Genomic DNA, 22,265 nt, shown 5'->3' with positions numbered 1-22,265 from the left:
TACCTGCAGCACAGATACGTGGCTGGCCGTAGCGGACGTGCTGTACGCTGAGCTGTCCTTATACATAGCCTTCCAGCCTGAGAAGCAGCAGGTGCAGAGAGTGTGACACAGGAACCAGATGGTGCGCTCTCTTCGGAACCCAACCACACACAGCTGAAACCTCACACGAGGAGATCTCAGTTCCATGTTCCTGCAGGTGACATTGCAGCCCTCCTAGTACTGATTATGTCGCTATGGAAATAAGAATAATTCCATGAAATGAGTTTGTAGAATCTCCGTCTTGGGTGGAAGAAGCAGCCTCTGGCCTCAGATCTATAAGCAAACTTACTGAGGAACTTTTTGGCTTGTTTAATGGTATCTGTTGCCAGATGTCTAGCAGAGTCTGGTTCACAGTGCCCTCGTAAGCCTTAATGAGCTGATTTATCGGTTTGGCCCCTTGCTCTGCTGTTGGACTTCAGGTCCAAGCATACCTAGTTCATGGGCTCCCAACAGGCTGCCTGGTTCCTCTCTATTAAGAAGCAGACACAGAAGAGGTAACCCCTTATCAAGTGGGGTGGACTTTAAAAAGCAGATAAGTCTCTTCTTGATACCCTATAATGTCTAATATCCCTCATCTCCTCTAGAACTCTATACAGGACTTATATACCATGGACTTCTGGTCCCTGTATTTGAGCAGAATATTTGCCTGCACATGACATTGCCAACCTAGAAAGTCTGTCCTGTAGGTTCCTTTCTTGTAGTGCTCAATCTGTAGAGCTGCATCTTCCGAAACCCGGGCAGTTCCTCTTCCCTGCTTGGGCTGTCGCTCTCTGCTGGGGTGCTCCTAACAGCTTGGTCTGTACTTCAGCACCGGTATACAGACCAGACTGTGCTAGAAGCATTACAGCAGAAAGACACACCAGGCAGGGAAGAGGAACTGCACGTTTTGAAAGATGCTGGGTGCTAGAATGATTGTATGAATTGTAGGCACCACAAGATGCTGATTGAGTTAGCGGTGCTATGTTTTCTCTCTGCAGGTTATGGGTAACGCCACAGAGTTCCAGAAAGCCGTACGCCTGGTGATCGACACCGTTTCTTTTGACAAAGATTCCACCGTGCAAGTGTTTGAGGCAAACATCCGGTAACTGTTCTAAGCCTGGGATGTCTTAATTGGGGTCTGGGGGACTGTACATATGTATTCGTTCCAGCTAACCAGTCACCTCTCTCCTTCAGGATTCTAGGCAGTCTGCTGTCTGCGCACATCATCCTCACGGACGCCAAGCAGCCGTTTGGGAACATGACTGTGTATGGGTACGATAATGAACTCTTACAGATGGCGCATGACTTGGCTGTCCGACTCCTTCCTGCCTTTGAGAACACCAGGACGGGGATGCCGTACCCGCGGGTATGTGGCCTAAGATAATAGCAGCTGTTATTACTGTGGTGTAGTGAGAGAGCGATGGAGAGAGAACACTGCTCCAGTAACATCCAGTTACCGTATCGCGGTGTTCTCCGTCACCAACATGTCCGTATAAATGTGACGGCAGCACAGGCTGTAGGTTAGGCCTTACCCCATGTACCGGCTGCAGGCAGCAGGTTACCTCTGCCTTACCCCATGTATTTGCTGCAGGCAGCAGGTTACCTCTGCCTTACCCCATGTACCGGCTGCAGGCAGCAGGTTACCTCTGCCTTACCCCATGTACCGGCTGCAGGCAGCAGGTTACCTCTGCCTTACCCCATGTATTTGCTGCAGGCAGCAGGTTACCTCTGCCTTACCCCATGTATTTGCTGCAGGCAGCAGGTTACCTCTGCCTTACCCCATGTACAGGCAGCAGGTTACCTCTGCCTTACCCCATGTGCAGGCAGCAGGTTACCTCTGCCTTACCCCATGTACCACTGACTGTCCCACAAACAGGCACCACCAGGCCCAAGGGCCACTTAGGTGCACAGGGACTCACATACTCCATTATTTAGGAAATAGTCAGTTCTTCACTGTTTCGCTATCATCTGAACTACACACATACCAGTGCGGTTATACTCCTTCCCTCTCCCTTCTTCCTACCTATATAACCCATGTACCGGCAGGTTACCTCTGCCTTACCCCATGTACCAGCTGCAGGCAGCAGGTTACCTCTGCCTTACCCCATGTACCGGCTGGAGGCAGTAGGTTACCTCTGCCTTACCCCATCTACCAGCTGGATAACCACCTTCCCGTACCAGGGCGGCACGTAAATGTGTGTCGGAGCCCTTTGTACACTGAGTTGGACTTGAGCCCTGATTCTGGTTCATACGCAATTGGGCATACATTTTTATGCACATGTGCAGCCGCTTTGAGCGGACGAGGTGAATTATTTATTCACCAGCCATTCGCACCTAGCAGTGCCCCCCCCCCCCCCTTCATTTTAGAGGCAGATGATGACATCCATGGTCCCCATTCTAAGCTTCCTCTCACCTCTGCAGGTAAATCTGAAGAAGGGAGTCCCACCGGACAGCCTGAATGAGACCTGCACAGCTGGGGCCGGCTCGCTCTTGGTGGAGTTTGGCATCCTCAGCAGGCTTCTCGGAGACTCCACATTTGAATGGGTGGCTCGTCGCGCTGTGCAAGCCCTGTGGGGTCTACGGAACAATATCACCGGTCTCCTGGGTAGGGATGGTTCCGGGGGGAACGGTGCCTGAACCCTGACGGAGGCTGCGGTTACTCACCATCTCTTCCTCCTTACACAGGTAACGTGGTGGATATACAGACGGGGCAGTGGGTCGGGAAGCAGAGTGGGCTTGGAGCTGGCCTGGACTCTTTCTACGAGTACCTGCTGAAGTCCTACATCTTGTTTGGAGAAGAGGAAGATCTGCACATGTTCAATGAGGCTTATAGGAGCATTCAGAGCCACCTGCGGAGAGGGTACGCTGCTTACTGGGGTTCAGGGGTGCAAGGAAATCTAATGACAATGTTCCATCACCAGAGTTTGAGTTTTTGATACAGTCCAGCTTTGGGGGGTATTCAATCCCAGCTGCCATTTCCGAGAGCATGGAGGGCAGTTTCTGACCAAACAGATTCGACTTTAAAACAAGTAAGACCTGTTTTGTCGGAAATGGCCCAGATTGTAATTCACAGGGGCGTTTAAGCCAAAACCTCAGACTTTCCGTCACTTGACAGAGAAACTGACACGGCCTGGGATTCCGACAGTTGGAATCCCAGATTCAATATCCACCTTTATCCGAGTGTTCTTGTCTGGGCTACGAGGTGTTAGTACAGCAGTGTGCAGTCTAGGTGCTGATCAGTGCAGAGGGCTCTTATACATTTTGATGGTCAACATTTCTAAAGGGTTTTATCTGTACAGCTTCTGTAGCGATACATCGCACATAAAACTTCACCCTTCCAATATAAAATCTGCCCTCCTCTACAATCAGCCCTCGGGACTAGGGACAGCCACCGCGCAGTGTTCCTCCTCATGCGCCTGCTATTTGCCGGTTTGAGCTGTAACTTCCTCCGACACTGGGTCTGTTTCATGTCGCTGTGTCCTGTGCGCAGGTTTAGGAGACTTGTTTGCTCTGAGATCTGGGTTCAGTCCAAGGCAGAAGCTGGCGTGTTGCGCAGATGCGGTTAACGAGCGATGTTGGGTACATTGGTAATTGCACACCTGAGAATATACAATGTACCACAGGCTGTATCTGACGTTAGCTGTTAATCATTTTAATCTGTTCTTCCAGCAGAAGATCCTTCGTTGTGTATATTATATACTAGTAGCTGGAATAGTTTATACTGTGGCAGTGACAATGCTGCTGGCAGTATATGTATGCAGTTACCGTGTAGTGCAGTGGTGTCAAACCAGCTGTTGTGGAACTACACATCCCAGCATGCCCTGCCACAGATTTTATATAATGGTTTGCTAAAGCTGTGGCAGGGCATTCTGGTACGTGTAGTTCCACAACAGCTGCAGGGCCAATGGTTTGACACCACTGGTGTAGTGGCTATGTGCTGTAACGGGATAGTGTGCATCAGAATACCACACGTATGACCTCTGTGTACACGTATGACTCTACACAATCTGATGGTCGTGTGCAAATTCAGACAAAACACATTTTCCACTGTTGATGTCTATTGATCATATGCTTCAATAATGCATTGCAGCCGGGGGAGTGCCCTGCGTGTCTGTTATTCACACCCATGTTCCCTTATCGGTGACTGTTTATGTTCTTACTGCCACTACATTAACACCTCAATATTGTTAAGTTGTATTGTAGATTATGCATGTGACAGTAGGTCTTCAAACCATTGCAAGTGTCATAAATCACAAATACTCCTGTATATTCCCTAAATGGAATACATGGGGATAGTCAGCGGGTGAGAATCCTTTCTTGCTTGGTAAGTATACACTTCCCCTAACCAACTAATCCTGCCTAGCTCTGACCCGCCTCTAGTTCATAGAAACTAAGTTACTGCAGAAGGTCATCACGTCACACGTGTAGTCAGCAGACAGCACATACATGGCAGCATTGTGGAGGCACAACATGATGGGAGGAGTCTAATATACCATAATCCATCACGTCACACGTGTAGTCAGCAGACAGCACATACATGGCAGCATTGTGGAGGCACAGAGTGATGGGAGGAGTCTAATATACCATAACCCATCACATCACACGTGTAGTCAGCAGACAGCACATACATGGCAGCATTGTATAGACACTAAATGATGGGAGGAGTCTAATATACCATAACCCCTTACATCACACGTGTAGTCAGCAGACAGCACATACATGGCAGCATTGTGGAGGCACAGAGTGATGGGAGGAGTCCAATATACCATAACCCATCACATCACACGTGTAGTCAACAGACAGCACATACATGGCAGCATTGTGGAGGCACAGAGTGATGGGAGGAGTCTAATATACCATAACCCATCACATCACACGTGTAGTCAGCAGACAGCACATACATGGCAGCATTGTGGGGGCACAGAGTGATGGGAGGAGTCTGATATACCATAACCCATCACATCACATGTGTAGTCAGCAGACAGCACATACAGCATTGTGGAGGCAGAGTGATGGGAGGAGTCTGATATACCATAACCCATCACATCACAGGTGTAGTCAGCAGACAGCACATACATGGCAGCATTGTGGAGGCAGAGAGTGATGGGAGGAGTCTAATATACCATAACCCATCACATCACACGTGTAGTCAGCAGACAGCACGTACATGGCAGCACTGTGGGGGCACAGAGTGATGGGAGGAGTCTGATATACCATAATAACCCATCACATCACACGTGTAGTCAGCAGACAGCACATACATGGCAGCATTGTGGGGGCACAGAGTGATGGGAGGAGTCTGATATACCATAACCCATCACATCACAGGTGTAGTCAGCAGACAGCACATACATGGCATCATTGTGGGGGCACAGAGTGATGGGAGGAGTCTAATATACCATAACCCATCACATCACACGTGTAGTCAGCAGACAGCACATACATGGCAGCATTGTGGGGGCACAGAGTGATGGGAGGAGTCTGATATACCATAACCCAACCCATCACATCACATGTGTAGTCAGCAGACAGCACATACAGCATTGTGGAGGCAGAGTGATGGGAGGAGTCTGATATACCATAACCCATCACATCACAGGTGTAGTCAGCAGACAGCACATACATGGCAGCATTGTGGAGGCAGAGAGTGATGGGAGGAGTCTAATATACCATAACCCATCACATCACACGTGTAGTCAGCAGACAGCACGTACATGGCAGCACTGTGGGGGCACAGAGTGATGGGAGGAGTCTGATATACCATAACCCAGTGCTGGGCAATTGCGGCCCTCCAGATGTTGAGGAACTACACATCCCAGGATGCTTTGCATTAGTTTTGCTATGTGGCCATGCTGAAACTGATGCAAGGCATGCTGGGATGTGTAGTTCCTCAACATCTGGAGGGCTGCAATTGCCCAGCCCTGCCATAACCCATCACATCACATGTGTAGTCAGCAGGCAGCACATACATGGCAGCATTGTGGGGGCACAGTGATGGGAGGAGTCTGATATACCATAATAACCCATCACATCACACGTGTAGTCAGCAGGCAGCACATACATGGCAGCATTGTGGGGGCACCGAGTGATGGGAGGAGTCTAATATACCATAACCCATCACATCACACGTGTAGTCAGCAGACAGCACATACATGGCAGCACTGTGGAGGCACAGAGTGATGGGAGGAGCCTGATATACCATACCCCATCACATCACATGTGTAGTCAGCAGACAGCACATACATGGCAGCATTGTGGAGGCACAGAGTGATGGGAGGAGTCTAATATACCATAACCCATCACATCACATGTGTAGTCAGCAGACAGCACATACAGCATTGTGGAGGCAGTGATGGGAGGAGTCTGATATACCATAACCCATCACATCACAGGTGTAGTCAGCAGACAGCACATACATGGCAGCATTGTGGAGGCACAGAGTGATGGGAGGAGTCTAATATACCATAACCCATCACATCACATGTGTAGTCAGCAGACAGCACATACAGCATTGTGGAGGCAGTGATGGGAGGAGTCTGATATACCATAACCCATCACATCACACGTGTAGTCAGCAGACAGCACATACATGGCAGCATTGTGGGGGCACAGAGTGATGGGAGGAGTCTGATAAACCATAACCCATCACATCACACGTGTAGTCAGCAGACAGCACATACATGGCAGCATTGTGGGGGCACCGAGTGATGGGAGGAGTCTAATATACCATAACCCATCACATCACACGTGTAGTCAGCAGACAGCACATACATGGCAGCATTGTGGAGGCACAGAGTGATGGGAGGAGTCTGATATACCATAACCCATTACATCACATGTGTAGTCAGCAGACAGCACATACATGGCAGCATTGTGGGGGCACAGAGTGATGGGAGGAGTCTAATATACCATAACCCATCACATCACATGTGTAGTCAGCAGACAGCACATACAGCATTGTGGAGGCAGAGTGATGGGAGGAGTCTGATATACCATAACCCATCACATCACACGTGTAGTCAGCAGATAGCACATACATGGCAGCATTGTGGGGGCACAGAGTGATGGGAGGAGTCTAATATACCATAACCCATCACATCACACGTGTAGTCAGCAGACAGCACATACATGGCAGCATTGTGGAGGCACAGAGTGATGGGAGGAGTCTGATATACCATAACCCATCACATCACACGTGTAGTCAGCAGACAGCACATACATGGCAGCATTGTGGAGGCACAGAGTGATGGGAGGAGTCTGATATACCATAACCCATCACATCACAGGTGTAGTCAGCAGACAGCACATACATGGCAGCATTGAGGAGGCAGAGAGTGATGGGAGGAGTCTAATATACCATAACCCATCACATCACACGTGTAGTCAGCAGACAGCACGTACATGGCAGCACTGTGGGGGCACAGAGTGATGGGAGGAGTCTGATATACCATAACCCATCACATCACATGTGTAGTCAGCAGGCAGCACATACATGGCAGCATTGTGGGGGCACAGTGATGGGAGGAGTCTGATCTACCATATCACATCACATGTGTAGTCAGCAGACAGCACATACATGGCAGCATTGTGGAGGCACAGAGTGATGGGAGGAGTCTGATATACCATAACACATCACATGTGTAGTCAGCAGACAGCACATACATGGCAGCATTGTGGAGGCACAGAGTGATGGGAGGAGTCTAATATACCATAACCCATCACATCACACGTGTAGTCAGCAGACAGCACATACATGGCAGCATTGTGGAGGCACAGAGTGATGGGAGGAGTCTAATATACCATAACCCATCACATCACACGTGTAGTCAGCAGACAGCACATACATGGCAGCATTGTGGAGGCACAGAGTGATGGGAGGAGTCTAATATACCATAACCCATCACATCACACGTGTAGTCAGCAGACAGCACATACATGGCAGCATTGTGGAGGCACAGGGTGATGGGAGGAGTCTGATATACCATAACCCATCACATCACAGGTGTAGGCAGCAGACAGCACATACATGGCAGCATTGTGGAGGCACAGAGTGATGGGAGGAGTCTGATATACCATAACCCATCACATCACACGTGTAGGCAGCAGACAGCACATACATGGCAGCATTGTGGAGGCACAGAGTGATGGGAGGAGTCTGATATACCATAACCCATCACATCACACGTGTAGGCAGCAGACAGCACATACATGGCAGCATTGTGGAGGCACAGAGTGATGGGAGGAGTCTGATATACCATAACCCATCACATCACACGTGTAGTCAGCAGACAGCACATACATGGCAGCATTGTGGAGGCACAGAGTGATGGGAGGAGTCTAATATACCATAACCCATCACATCACAGGTGTAGTCAGCAGACAGCACATACATGGCAGCATTGTGGAGGCACAGGGTGATGGGAGGAGTCTGATATACCATAACCCATCACATCACAGGTGTAGTCAGCAGACAGCACATACAGCATTGTGGAGGCACAGAGTGATGGGAGGAGTCTAATCTAACAGACAATAAAACAGATTTTCCAGACTCCTAAAATCACTGACTGAGATTAGAAAAGTCATCCTCCTGATGGTCAGCAACATGGAGTTGTGGTCAGGACCCACAGTTTGAGAACCGCTGGTATAGACCATGCTCTGATGGGACTTTGCCTGGTGTCTGTCACGTGTAGTACATACTAACGTGGATAATGTCACTATGAACCAATGCAGATAATGACTTTCTTCCTATTGCTGCAGACGGGAAGCGTGTAACGAGGGCGAGGGGGACCCACCACTGTATGTCAACGTCAATATGTTCAATGGGCAGATCATGAACACGTGGATAGATTCTCTTCAGGCTTTCTTTCCAGGCCTACAGGTACCAGCCCACCCGCCCATGTGCCCGCTGCTTGTACGGCTCCTATAGAACTGCCCGGCAGTAAGACTGTTTCCTCCATGCAGGTCCTGAAGGGAGACGTGGAGGACGCCATCTGTCTGCATGCCTTCTATTATGCCATCTGGAAGAGGTACGGCGCACTGCCAGAGAGGTACAACTGGCAACTGCAGGCACCGGACGTCTCCTTCTACCCTCTCAGACCGGAACTGGTGGAGTCCACCTACCTCTTATATCAGGTCAGTCCTTTCTGCTGCTTCTATCATGTCTATCATGTCTAGTGCTGGTCTCAGGGGAGGTGTGGCTAATGACAGAGAAGTGGGAGGGGGGCGTTGCCCGGCACGGGGTAATGGGAGGGGGCGTTGCCCGTCATGGTGGAGGTGGGAGGGGGCGTTGCCCGGCATGGGGGAATGGGAGGGGGGCGTGCAGTTATGTGCCAAAACTACCCCACCCCTATGATGTCATGTCTATCAATGGCCGTTGTTATCCCTCAAACTATTGCTTTGAGGGGACCATAGTAGTACAGCTCTGGTTTAGATTATGGAGAAGAGAAGGAAAATAATGGTGAAACCGAATTTATGCTTTGTTAATTAGGTGATGTCCTGTAACCAGATTCAAATCTTTTAAGATGTAATGGACCATATACAGGGAAAAAAGTCCAAAACTATACTGGTCTACATATCAATACTGAAATACAGACCATACTGTGCTAGAAGCAGCACAGCAGAGAAGGAACTACACCAGTTTTGAAAAAATGCAGGGTGCTAGAGTGAGCAGTATGGTACAGTGATTGGCTCCTGGCACACCCTAGTGTGTGCGTGTACAGGGGCCGGCTAGATGGGACAAGTGGTTCTTCTCTGCCATCGCATTCTAGGTTCCTGTGACTCACGGGGGTTTGAGCCCAAAGTAGAACACACAGGAAGGTCTGTACTTTACACCAGTGTTACAGGTTAGGGTCTTGTTTCACCTGTGAGAGGTTCTTGTTCCCGCTTACAAACTGACTAGTGAAGAATAGAAAATATTTGTTGTATTATTAACTAGCGCTCGTGACGGCACAGCATAACATTAATGTCTGTGTTACTTCAGGCTCCATCTAGTGGCCACACGCTTGCAAAACACTTGAATTTCCCCCACGTAGAGGTGAGGAGCAGAGTTAACCGTCATTATCTAGGATGTTACTAATAATCAGAATATGGAAATGTGCTGCTTTCATCACCCGCAGGGATTTTATAATAACTTGTTCCAGTTAATCACTGAGTTCTGCTCTGTTGTAGCCCAACTTCCCCTGCACCACCCTGCCCGAATGTCACGGAAATGTTGGGTTCTGATTTCTCTCCCTGCTTTCCCCAAGGCCACGAAGAACCCGTTCTACCTACACGTGGGAATGGACATTCTGCGCAGCCTGGAGAAGCACGCCAAGGCCCGGTGAGTGTAGTGGTGCGGACGCCCATCTCCTCTGCCCCCCCCCCCCCCCCCCCCCCCTTGTCTCTGCTCCCCATGAGACTGACTTTCCTTACTTGCAGGTGTGGTTACGCCACCCTCCACCACGTCATCGACAAGTCCCAGGAGGATCGGATGGAAAGCTTCTTCCTGAGCGAAACGTGCAAATATCTGTTCCTGGTGAGGAAGACCTTACTGACTGGCCTGCTCCTCCTCTGGTACTGTGCTACGGAGGTTACGCCTCTCACCCCGACACCTCACCATTAATGCTATTTTCTCGCCCTTTCAGCTTTTTGATGAGGACAACCCAGTGCACATGACTGGTAACAAATACCTCTTCACGACGGAGGGCCACCTCATCCCACTTGACCCCCGCTTCAGGAACAAAGCCTGGAAGGACCTCTTTTATCCAGACAGCAAACCTGCCACCAGCGCAGAGAAGGTGGCGCAGGGCAAGCTCCGTGCCGCCAACTTAAGCAGCAATGTAAGCCGTGGGCGGGGGTGCGTCTTCCGTCACTGATGCAGAACGCTTATCTGGGGAGGGGGCGAAGAGGGTGGCACTGCCCTCCTGCCATGTGTGGTGCGGTGTATCGGGGGGGAACATACTGTATACAGTAAGGTCTCAGTCCTGCAGCGGGTAGTTAAAAGCCCATCAAAATGTCTGCTATGACAATGCACTTTGAGCTGTGACAGTATTTAGCCCACAAACTCTGAACCCCACCCCCGGTCCCCATATGCTCCTACCTCCAATCTGTCTTCTCACAGCTCCCTATCCCCATATCCAGAAATGTTGAGACAGGTCAGTGTCACTGCAAAAATTGCTTTCACTTTCTATTATGACCTCTTTTAGCACACAAAGGAGTAATTTGGTCCATCAAGTGGACTCTAGTGGTCAGTGCTTCGAGAGAGAGAGAATCAATGGCTCCCTGCGCTTGGCACACTATTCTATTCTCCTCCACACCATAGTGGATGCTAGGGCATGAAATACTGCCTGTCGGCAAAAAATAAGAGTTGACCTAATGCTTGCCAAATTTTCAACCGTGTCAACCTTCGACATGTCGACCCAACTACCATGTTCCGCAGGGCCGCTGTGTCTGATGCAGGTGATCTCAGCCGTGCAAAATCGGTGAGATGTTTCAAGCCGTGGAAAGCGATAGGAGAGCTGCAGCGACCAATCAGCCAGTATCTAGCAGAGGCTTGGAATTGATCACTAGAAGCTGATTGGTTCCTGGGGGCAAATTCTCCACTTTATCTCTCTCCAAGACTCGATGCATTTCCCCTGCATTCCTATTCAGAGATGATAAACGCCAATTGTCTATTTTTCCCCAAGGTCAGTTCCTATTTAATTTTGCATAATTGGTTGGATGCACTCCGCCAGGGGACGTATCTAGCATCACCTGACTTAAAGGTGCCCTCTGCCTTCAACAATTGCTCTTGTAGTTCTGGGTTCTCCTAAATGCTCAGTTCCTCTGTTGCTGGTCCCCAGCATCTATGATATTACTGGTTACAGGCAGGTGACAGGAGCGTTGGGGCGTGGATTCAGAACTGCCGCTAATGCCGCCCATTGGGGAGAGACCAGTAAAGGATGGCATTGCATTTGTATCTTCTGTCGTAACTTGGGGAAAACAAATATTTCTTAAATTGGTAATAAGATAATAAATGTAGTAATCTCCATATTACACCAATAATCTGCTGAAACAATGTAGTAAGCTTGTGTAATACTTATAATCTACAATTAATGTTCATCTGGTCACATGCTTTCACATTGCCTAAACGTTTGAGACCCAGTATTTTGAAACGGTATTTAAAACTGTATATTACCATTTTAAACCCCTTTCACACTGCACATAAATACCGGGTCTCAAGCAGTTTGCAGTGTCAAAGCAGGACAGACAGTAGCTATAAGACAGCGTAGTGCATATGTAATGAGCCGCTCATTACATATGCGCATATGTAATGAATGCAGTGCATACAAATGAGCCACTCATTATATATGTGCATATGTAATGAGCGTCTCAATACATATGCACTGCGCTCTCATAGCTACTGCCTGAGTCCTATATACCGGTTCAGAGCTGTTCACACTGCATAAAAACGGCTCTGAACCGTGTAGGACTCTGCTTTTTACCTGTTTGCAAATACCAGTTATTTGTAACCGGTAAATGCAGACTGGAGCTTTCACACTGCAGCTCTAACCGTTTCAAAAGGCTAAAAAATCTGCAATATACCGGCTAAGAGCTGCAGTGTGAAAAGGGTATCATTGGTCCAGTAGTCAATAACAGAAGTGGCGTATACATCCTGCATCATAGTAATGTAAACTCCTTTTTTTTTTTTCGGAACGAACTGTCCCAATTTTCGGCTAGGGGTAATTACAGACCTTTTTGGTTACACCTTTTAGTAAATGAAATCGTTTTGATAGGCAGGACGACAGGCATCTCTGAATTCTGCAGACCAGGTAGTGTCTGATGCACCGTCTGTGATGTATAAGAATACTGATGTCACACTACGGCCTATGGTCCCCTCCTATTACGCATCTTACACCTAAATCCTTTGTCTTGTGTTCAGTGTTACAGGGTCCCTGCGGAGCGACGATATTCTCTGCCGCTGAAGAGCGTCTACATGCGACAGATTGATCAAATGGTTGGGTTACTATAGCAACTGTGATCAGAGACTCTCCCAGAGTTCCTCAGAGTCCCGGTACCCAGATAATATATCAGGGGGTTTCCAAGTGGTGCAAGCGCCTGCTGCTTACTGCCCACTGAGCATTGAACAGACCGGTCTCGGTCCGAGTGCCTGTGAGTGCCACGTAAAGGACTGTAAGGTCCCACAGCTCAGGACCCGTGCAAGGACTTACATACACCTGTTTGTGTCTTCCGAAGCTGCTGCATTCTCCAAAACCATATTCCCCATGACTTATGTTCTACTGATACCACTTGGCCTATAAGCAATGACTGTTTTGTCTCGTTTACTCTTCTGATTGAGGGTGAAACGCGGCGCTGTTTTATGTTTTGTTGTTGCCCTGCCTTAGAGTCCGTTCTAGAACCCAGCAACTTTCAAAGTCCCTGCAGTTCCTCTTTCCTGCCTTAGGTGTCACTGTTTGCTGTTCTACTTCTAGAAGCACCAAAGCAGACAGCGACACCCCAGGCAGGATAACGGAAATGTAGGGACTTTGAAAGGTGCAGTGTGATAGAAGGAATACAACTTGCTTGGCGCCTAAGTTCAAGTTGCCAAATTGCACAAGTCACTGTCTTCTGATATGACGCCGGGATCGTTTTTCGGTGCCTTTAATGACGTTTCTACCATGTTTTTTCCAGAAAGACCTCTTTTTGTTAACCAGCCCCCCGCACCTATTTGAATCCACATCAGGGCTGCCTTAGTCTATTTTTAAGAGAGCCTGGAGTTAAATTATTACACTTTTTATTTTTTTATATAATTTAATGAAAGCTGTGGATAATTAATGTCACGTGCTGGTCAGTGACCTGAGTCTTTTTTTTTTTTTGGACTATACCATCTGTGGGATAACTAGGGGGAGGACGAATGCTCCCATTCATGTGCCTAAGCAGTGATTCAACTCTGCCCTGTCAGGTGTTCTTATAATGAAGTATTCAGGGATTACAGGTTTTATTTTTTAAAGTTTTTTTATTTTAAAACAGAGTCTTATATTAAAATGTTCTGCATTTTCGGAATGTGTGGTTATGATGTTTGGAAAGAGCACAATACCTCCGTGTCCATATATGTGCATCGTCAATCACTAAAGCAGTACTTAGAAGTATTGCAGTTACCTACGCCGGACACAAGATGGCACTGCAGTCACCGTAGGTTTCAGTTTTACATTCTGTAATACTACATGCAGTCAGTGTATATTCCATTCGCATCGCAATGCATGGCCGAGCTATTAGAGGATGCGGTGCTGAGAACATTGCATTACTCCTGCTGTTATATACTATTGATTGTGTTCGATTGCAGTTATTAGAGGTTAGAATGGGATGACAGACCCATTCTATATTATTGCATGTGCGCTTGATGCCATAAACAGCTTGCATCGTGTCCTGGTACTTGTAGTCCGGCACACGCTGTAGGTTATGTGGCTTGTGTGACAATCCTAATTCACTGCACTTAACGCTTTATGCTGCCACAGTGTAACGACAATAGATTCTGCAGCGCCGCAGGAGAGATGAAGATCCCAATAGATGAGTCCGGTTGGGAGAGCGGTCGCCTCATTTGCTTTGCAACGTGCCGTAGCGCTAAGTGACAATTTAGCCCTCGGGCTAATGACGTGTTCAGCAAATCGCGTTATTTTCTATTTATTAATCTGTTCTTTATATAGTCCACGCATATTGTGCATTCAGGGCTGCATTTAGAAATTTTGGGTCCCGGGACGGATATCCAGTGACTTACCGTAACCCGACTCCTGCTCCCCTATCTCCTCTTCCGCTGAGCTGCAGCCCAGTGGTCCCTGATCACAGGTTTCTTCAACAAAATGAGGCTTCTTCAGAGTTAGTTGCCCGAGCCCTTCCAGAGACCGGGGCACGGGACACCTGTACCCACAGCACCCCCTATTCGCGGCCCCGTGTGCATTGCAGTACAGAGACTATAAATGTTTCTTTACATCAGCCCCTATATTAGTGAAGCTTACAACCTGTTCTAGGTTGGCGGGATGGCGTCATCAAGCACCGATTCACAGGACTCTGCTGAAGTACAGCTACTGCTGGTACTTGTCAGGGTAGCTGAGCGGGATGTGTAGGTCTGGGTGGGGGGAGTTTGGCGGGGAGAGGATGTGGAAGATTGGTCCACTTTCTAGTTGGGAGAAGTGTGCCGCCTGATTTTCAGATGTTGGCCGTTCCCTGGAGGTTGGACAGTAGGACTTACAAGCAGGTAATGATCATTCAGTGGTGAAATTGATGTGTTAGAAGGAGGAACAATTGGCAAGTGAAAATATCTGAGGGGCTGTGACCAGGGCTATTGGGGCAGATGGATGATTAGGTTAGAATGCTTTCAAACTGGCAGGTCTGGTGGTGTGGCCCGCTGTGCAGAGGTGAGTACATCCCAAAAGTGGTCTAAGAAGGACAACCGGTGAACCAGCAGCAGGATCATGTGGTGCCCAAGGGCTCCATGAGGTGTGTGTGTGTGTGTGGGGGGAGAACTAGCCCGTCTGGTCCTATACCACGGAGGTGACGGGCTCGGTGAGGTGCATGGGGTGGGAGGACTAGCCTGTCTGGTCCTATACCACGGAGGTGACGGGCTCGGTGAGGTGCATGGGGTGGGAGAACTAGCCTGTCTGGTCCTATACCACGGAGGTGACAGGCTCGGTGAGGTGCATGGGGTGGGAGAACTAGCCTATCTGGTCCTATACCACGGAGGTGACAGGCTCGGTGAGGTGCATGGGGTGGGAGAACTAGCCTGTCTGGTCCTATACCACGGAGGTGACAGGCTCGGTGAGGTGCATGGGGTGGGAGAACTAGCCTATCTGGTCCTATACCACGGAGGTGACGGGCTCGGTGAGGTGCATGGGGTGGGAGAACTAGCCTATCTGGTCCTATACCACAGAGGTGACGGGCTCGGTGAGGTGCATGGGGTGGGAGAACTAGCCTGTCTGGTCCTATACCACGGAGGTGACGGGCTCGGTGAGGTGCTTGGGGTGGGAGAACTAGCCTGTCTGGTCCTATACCACGGAGGTGACGGGCTCGGTGAGGTGCATGGGGTGGGAGAACTAGCCTGTCTGGTCCTATACCACGGAGGTGACGGGCTCGGTGAGGTGCATGGGGTGGGAGAACTAGCCTGTCTGGTCCTATACCACGGAGGTGACGGGCTCGGTGAGGTGCATGGGGTGGGAGAACTAGCCTGTCTGGTCCTATACCACGGAGGTGACGGGCTCGGTGAGGTGCACAGGGTGGGAAGACTAGCCTATCTGGTCCTATACCACGGAGGTGACGGGCTCGGTGAGGTGCATGGGGTGGGAGAACTAGCCTATCTGGTCCTATACCACAGAGGTGACGGGCTCGGTGAGGTGCATGGGGTGGGAGAACTAGCCTATCTGGTCCTATACCACAGAGGTGACGGGCTCGGTGAGGTGCATGGGGTGGGAGAACTAGCCTGTCTGGTCCTATACCACAGAGGTGACGGGCTCGGTGAGGTGCATGGGGTGGGAGAACTAGCCTGTCTGGTCCTATACCACGGAGGTGACGGGCTCGGTGAGGTGCTTGGGGTGGGAGAACTAGCCTGTCTGGTCCTATACCATGGAGGTGACAGGCTCGGTGAGGTGCATGGGGTGGGAAGACTAGCCTATCTGGTCCTATACCACGGAGGTGACGGGCTCGGTGAGGTGCATGGGGTGGGAGAACTAGCCTGTCTGGTCCTATACCACGGAGGTGACGGGCTCGGTGAGGTGCACAGGGTTGGAAGACTAGCCCGTCTGGTCCTATACCACAGAGGAGACGGGCTCGGTGAGGTGCATGGGGTGGGAGAACTAGCCCGTCTGGTCCTATACCACAGAGGAGACGGGCTCGGTGAGGTGCATGGGGTGGGAGAACTAGCCCGTCTGGTCCTATACCACAGAGGAGACGGGCTCGGTGAGGTGCATGGGGTGGGAGAACTAGCCCGTCTGGTCCTATACCACGGAGGTGACAGGCTCGGTGAGGTGCACAGGGTGGGAAGACTAGCCCGTCTGGTCCTATACCACAGAGGTGACGAGCTCGGTGAGGTGCATGGGGTGGGAGAACTAGCCTGTCTGGTCCTATACCACGGAGGTGACGAGCTCGGTGAGGTGCACAGGGTGGGAAGACTAGCCCGTCTGGTCCTATACCACGGAGGTGACGAGCTCGGTGAGGTGCATGGGGTGGGAGAACTAGCCTGTCTGGTCCTATACCACGGAGGTGACGAGCTCGGTGAGGTGCACAGGGTGGGAAGACTAGCCCGTCTGGTCCTATACCACAGAGGTGACAGGCTCGGTGAGGTGCATGGGGTGGGAAGACTAGCCCGTCTGGTCCTATACCACGGAGGTGACGAGCTCGGTGAGGTGCATGGGGTGGGAGAACTAGCCTGTCTGGTCCTATACCACGGAGGTGACGAGCTCGGTGAGGTGCACAGGGTGGGAAGACTAGCCCGTCTGGTCCTATACCACAGAGGAGACGGGCTCAAGGTGCCCATGATGACCTCTGTCGATCGCAAAAAGCGCCTACAATGGGCATGCGGGTTCTAGGACTGGAGCAATGGTAGAAAATGGCCTTGTCTGATCATGTGGATGGCTGGTGTGGCTGCTTCTCTCAGCGGGATAATGTGCCTGGGACACTGTACCCGTTGCTCAGGAATGATCTGAAGAACATGACACAGAGTTTGAGGTGGTGACTTGGCCTCCAAATTCCTCAGACCTCAATCGGATGAAGCTCATGTGCTGTGTCTGAACTATGGAGCCCGCACCTCACACCTTACAGGTTTGGCTGCCAACGTCTTGGTACCAGACACCACAGGACCCCCTCAGAGGGTGTATGAATTCCATACCTCATTGGTGAGGTGCATGAGGGTGACCTACACAATATTAGGCAGGTATTTGTGTTATGGAGGATGGGTGTAGATCCTATCATGTACAATCCACCCTCTACCATGTAACTCACACCAGGCTTTTTACAACTGAGCGTTGTGCCTGCTGGAATTCGGATCATCTCGCCGGTGAATGATGTGTGCAAGTGGCAGATGAGACTGCGCACAAAACAGTGGATGAGCTGAAATTGCTATGATTGCATCACATAGGGGGTAGTGTGTACCCAGCTTAACATGTATATTCCCTGCTAATCCAAGTTTAGTGCCTTAGGGCCCCATTGTTACTGAAACATGCACACGTGGGCCCTGATTACTACCTTATGCTGCGTGCGTAAGCTAGTAATGCAGAAGCCCATTCCTATGACTACTTCAGAGCTTTAGTTACAAAAATGGCTACAAATATAGTTTAAACGTACGCACAGAAGAATACAACTTAAACAAAATAAAAGGGGATGAAAATCACAGATTTGTACCTTCTACACAAGTACTGGTTCTGTTGTGGGGGATTTCACACGAACACCGGGTCGCTTCCAGCCAGCTTGCTGATCCCCAAGAAGTACCACAGTCTTATTGGGAGAGGAGAGTTATGGGCCCCATACATCAGCAATCACAATTTATGGATTTCCAGATCCAGGGATATTTTGGCCAGATAAATGGATTTTACAATCTATCTGACTTTGCCCACACATTACAGATTTATTTCAGTGATCGGCAGATTTTTCCATCTAAAGATTGCATCTTCATATCTGGAAATTGCCCAATCGATTGTCATTTCAGCTGTTCATAATGTAAATAGATGAAGAAGACGAATTGGGAATGCCCACACATATAAAAAAGATCTGCAGATAATACCAGATTATTAAGCATGTTTAAAAACCTGATTAAGCAATCGATTGGCGATTTTGATTGGGATTGCCAAAAGGGGGAGCCAACACATCTAAAATAAATTGTGGCAATCATCTCCATATCTGAAAATTGTCACAATTAATTGCTGATGTATGGGGCCCTTAAGTAACTGATCCTTTGTACATGAACAGAAGATTCCACAAGCTCCTTACAGATTGGAATGCAAAGTCTGTCACAGATCTGTACTGAAGGGGGGAGAACACCCCTAAGCTCTCTCTGGACAATGTTGATCCAACGTTAGATAGGTTGAACTCGATGGACTAATGTCTTTTTTCAGCCTTAATTACTATGTAATTCCCAATCTGGTTCTTTGTAACGTTGTTTGTTCTCTTGTTACGTTTGTGATCCAGTAACTGTTTCAGTAATCTACATTAGAATTTCCCACATTCTGCAATGGCTGCATGCAAATTACAAGACCGCCACTAGATGGCACTAGAGCCCTGCAGAATGGCAAGGTCATTATTAGGCAGCTGTATACAGGCAGCTCTAATACGGTATGTATGTGGGAGAGGATCTTAGTTTAATGAATTAAATTCAGTAAAGCCAGTAATCTACATTTACCATTACACTCCCAGTACACGGCAGTAAAACCACTTCTGTGTGCCCCCACGTATATGTTTGATGGTGCTCGCATCTCTGCGGTGATTACAGTAGGTGGGATTACACTGCCAGTTCATGACTTAGCAGTGAAGCTAAATGACTCGTGACTGAACTGGGCTATATAGTGCAGGAGGACATGGTTATATTCTGATTCTGTATATTGTATGCTAGAGGTGTACTTACAATGTTGTAGCATCATGGGCAGAAGGCACCGAGGCCTAGCTGCAGGGCCGGTGTAGTGCACAAAGGGACGGATTCAGACCTTCTAGCTAAGCAGCGTATATTTGCTGCCCAGAGAGGAGATAAACGCCGCCCTGCCGAATGCATGCCCTCCTGCCCATCCTGTTGAGAACGCTCTGCCGACTGTGGGCACTTCAAAGCATTAACCCCTTCCCGACATTTGACGTACATTTACGTCATGGTCGGGAAGCACTTCCCGACACATGGCGTAAATGTACGTCATGGATTTAAACTGTCACCGCGTCTATAGACGCGGTGACAGTTTCAACATGTCTGCTGTCCCTGACAGCAGACATGTCCGTGCATGCCCAGGGGGGGCTGCGATGCCGCCCCCCCGTCGGCGATCGCTGTGATTGGCTGTTCAGTGTGAACAGCCATTCACAGCGTTTTCCTGTGTCACCGGCGAATAACGTTCGCCGGTGACACGGGATCAGAGGTGATTGGTGCTGTAAAGTACAGCACCAATCACCGCGGGGTGTAAGGGTGACACTGGTGTCACCCCACCTCACCCCGCCCGCCCCCAAAGGCCGTGATTGGTCCGTCGGACCGACGGACCAATCACAGCCAAGGAGGGGGATTTAAACTAACGGTGACTGCACATCAGACGCCATTCCGGTCTGGAATAGCGTGCAGTGCGGTCACCGTGCCCACCTGCCGCCATATACTGACCAGAACCTTGCTCCATACTTACCTGATCGCTGCTTCATCACTGCTTCCTGGATCCTGTTGCTACTTGTGCCTTCCTGTGCTGTGAAATTGTGCTGCTGCAGTGTAATAGCTAGATAGAGAGATAGAGAGAGATAGAGAGAGATAGAGAGAGAGATAGTGTCAGAGAGTGCTATATTTTGTGCTGCTGCAGTGTGATATAGTTATAGATAGATAGAGAGAGAGAGATAGAGAGAGATAGAGAGAGAGAGATAGATAGAGAGGCCTAGTGACAGAGTGCTATATTTTGTGCTGCTGCAGTGTGATAGTTATAGAGAGATAGAGAGAGATAGAGAGAGAGAGATAGAGAGAGATAGTGACAGATTGTGCTATATATTTTTTATATAACTGACTGCTGCCCCCTCCTTTTGTGCTGATCAGTATAAATTAACTGATCAGCAACTTTTTGGGGGCGCAGGTTTTTTTTTATATATAGATATACCTGTCAGTGCTGCTGCTGCAGTGTCATAGAGTGATAGATAGTGAGAGATAGAGAGATAGAGAGAGATAGTGACAGAGAGTGCTAAATTTTGTGTCTGCTGCCCCCGCCTTTTGTGCTGATCACTATATCTGAGGTGATCAGCAACTTTTTTGGGGGTACAGAGGTTTTTTTTTTTTTATATATACCTGTCAGTTGCACTGTCAGTTGCACCAAAGGTTGTGCACCTGCTGCACCTCACTGCTAATCAGTGTCGCATCACTGATCACCTTTTTTTTTTGTGTGTGTGCTGTGGGGTCTTTTTTTAATTTTTTTTTTACACACACTGTGATTTTGTGGGTGTCCTGTGGCCGCTGTGCGCTGATCAGTGACGTACATCACTGATCATCTTTTTCGGCACAGGGTTGATCTATTTTTTTTTTTTTTTTATCAAATTCCTGTTGCCTTTGAGCGCTGTTCAGTGACAGACGTTACTGACCAACATCTGTGCTCAATTTTTGGCGCAGGACCTTTTTTTTTTTTTTTTTAACCCCTTCAATTTTTTATTTTTAACCCCTTCATTTTTTTTTTTTTTATTGGTATAAAGTATTTTTTTTTTTTTCTGCACTACATACACACTACACACTACATACCCCCCGGGTTGAAATAAAGTTTGTACCCCCCCCTACACTATACACGTGTTGAAACATTTCACTACCAGTAACACAAAAATAAAAATGGCATCCCAAATGTCCTCCCAAATGTCCTCCCAAATGTCCTCCCAGTCATCCAGGAGAATGTATTCAGTGGAGGAGGCATATGCCATGCTTGCCTCTGACTCAGACACAGCCAGTGATGCAAGCGGGGAATTTGAAGGATTCGTCTTAAGCTCCTCTTCCTCCTCTGGTGATGAGGGACCCCCTCAAAGACGCCCCGGTAGAGCAGCTGAGACCCCCCCCCCCAACAATTGATCTCGTATGGACCCCACCACCAGACAATTTTGAGCCCCAGGTTCCTGAGTTTTTGGCCATGCCAGGAATCCAATTTGATTCCACAGGTCTCAGAGAAATTGACTTTTTCAAATTATTTTTCTCTGATGATTTTATAAATTTAATGGTGGACCAAACTAATTTATATGCCCAGCAGTTTATTGCTCAAAACCCCACGTCATCATTTGCTAGGTGGACCCCTGTAGATGCAGTAGAGATGATGACGTTTTGGGGTCTGGTGTTTCATATGGGCATAGTAAAAAAGCCAGAAATTAGGCAATATTGGAGTACAGATGTTCTGTACAGTACTCCATTTTACCGTATGGCCATGACCCGGACTCGATTTGAGACAATTCTTAAATTTATACATTACACCGATAATGCACAGTGCCCACCCAGAGATGATCCCACCTTTGACCGGCTATTCAAAGTCAGGCCGGTCATTGATCATTTCAGTGCCAAATTTGAAGAGGTGTACATCCCTGAAAAATTTATTTGTATCGACGAGTCCCTTATACAT

At 48.9% G+C, this 22,265-nt stretch overlaps 1 protein-coding gene across 1 annotated transcript; it reads left to right on the top strand.

Moving 5' to 3' along the window:
* The first annotated feature begins 996 nt into the window (after positions 1–996).
* EDEM1 (ER degradation enhancing alpha-mannosidase like protein 1) lies at positions 997–14,037 on the top strand. The gene is made up of 10 exons (XM_083155740.1): positions 997–1,120; positions 1,213–1,384; positions 2,440–2,623; positions 2,704–2,878; positions 8,776–8,896; positions 8,980–9,150; positions 10,263–10,336; positions 10,435–10,531; positions 10,641–10,835; positions 12,917–14,037. Exons 1-10 carry the CDS (start codon positions 1,020–1,022, stop codon positions 13,004–13,006), a joined length of 1,380 nt encoding a protein of 459 aa, XP_083011866.1. The 5' UTR covers positions 997–1,019; the 3' UTR covers positions 13,007–14,037.
* The last annotated feature ends 8,228 nt before the right edge of the window (positions 14,038–22,265 follow it).

Source organism: Crinia signifera, chromosome 8 (genome assembly GCF_055691185.1).
Source record: "Crinia signifera chromosome 8, ASM5569118v1, whole genome shotgun sequence".
Lineage (NCBI taxonomy): Eukaryota > Metazoa > Chordata > Amphibia > Anura > Myobatrachidae > Crinia > Crinia signifera.
This window is presented reverse-complemented; position numbering and strand designations above follow the sequence as displayed.

Excerpts from the sequence above, each read along its gene's own strand:
- EDEM1 (XM_083155740.1), top strand. The coding sequence starts at position 1,020 with ATGGGTAACGCCACAGAGTTCCAGAAAGCCGTACGCCTGGTGATCGAC. Across the intron at positions 1,385-2,439 it reads CGGGGATGCCGTACCCGCGG|GTAAATCTGAAGAAGGGAGT; the intron begins GTATGTGGCCTA and ends TCACCTCTGCAG. Across the intron at positions 8,897-8,979 it reads CTTTCTTTCCAGGCCTACAG|GTCCTGAAGGGAGACGTGGA; the intron begins GTACCAGCCCAC and ends TCCTCCATGCAG.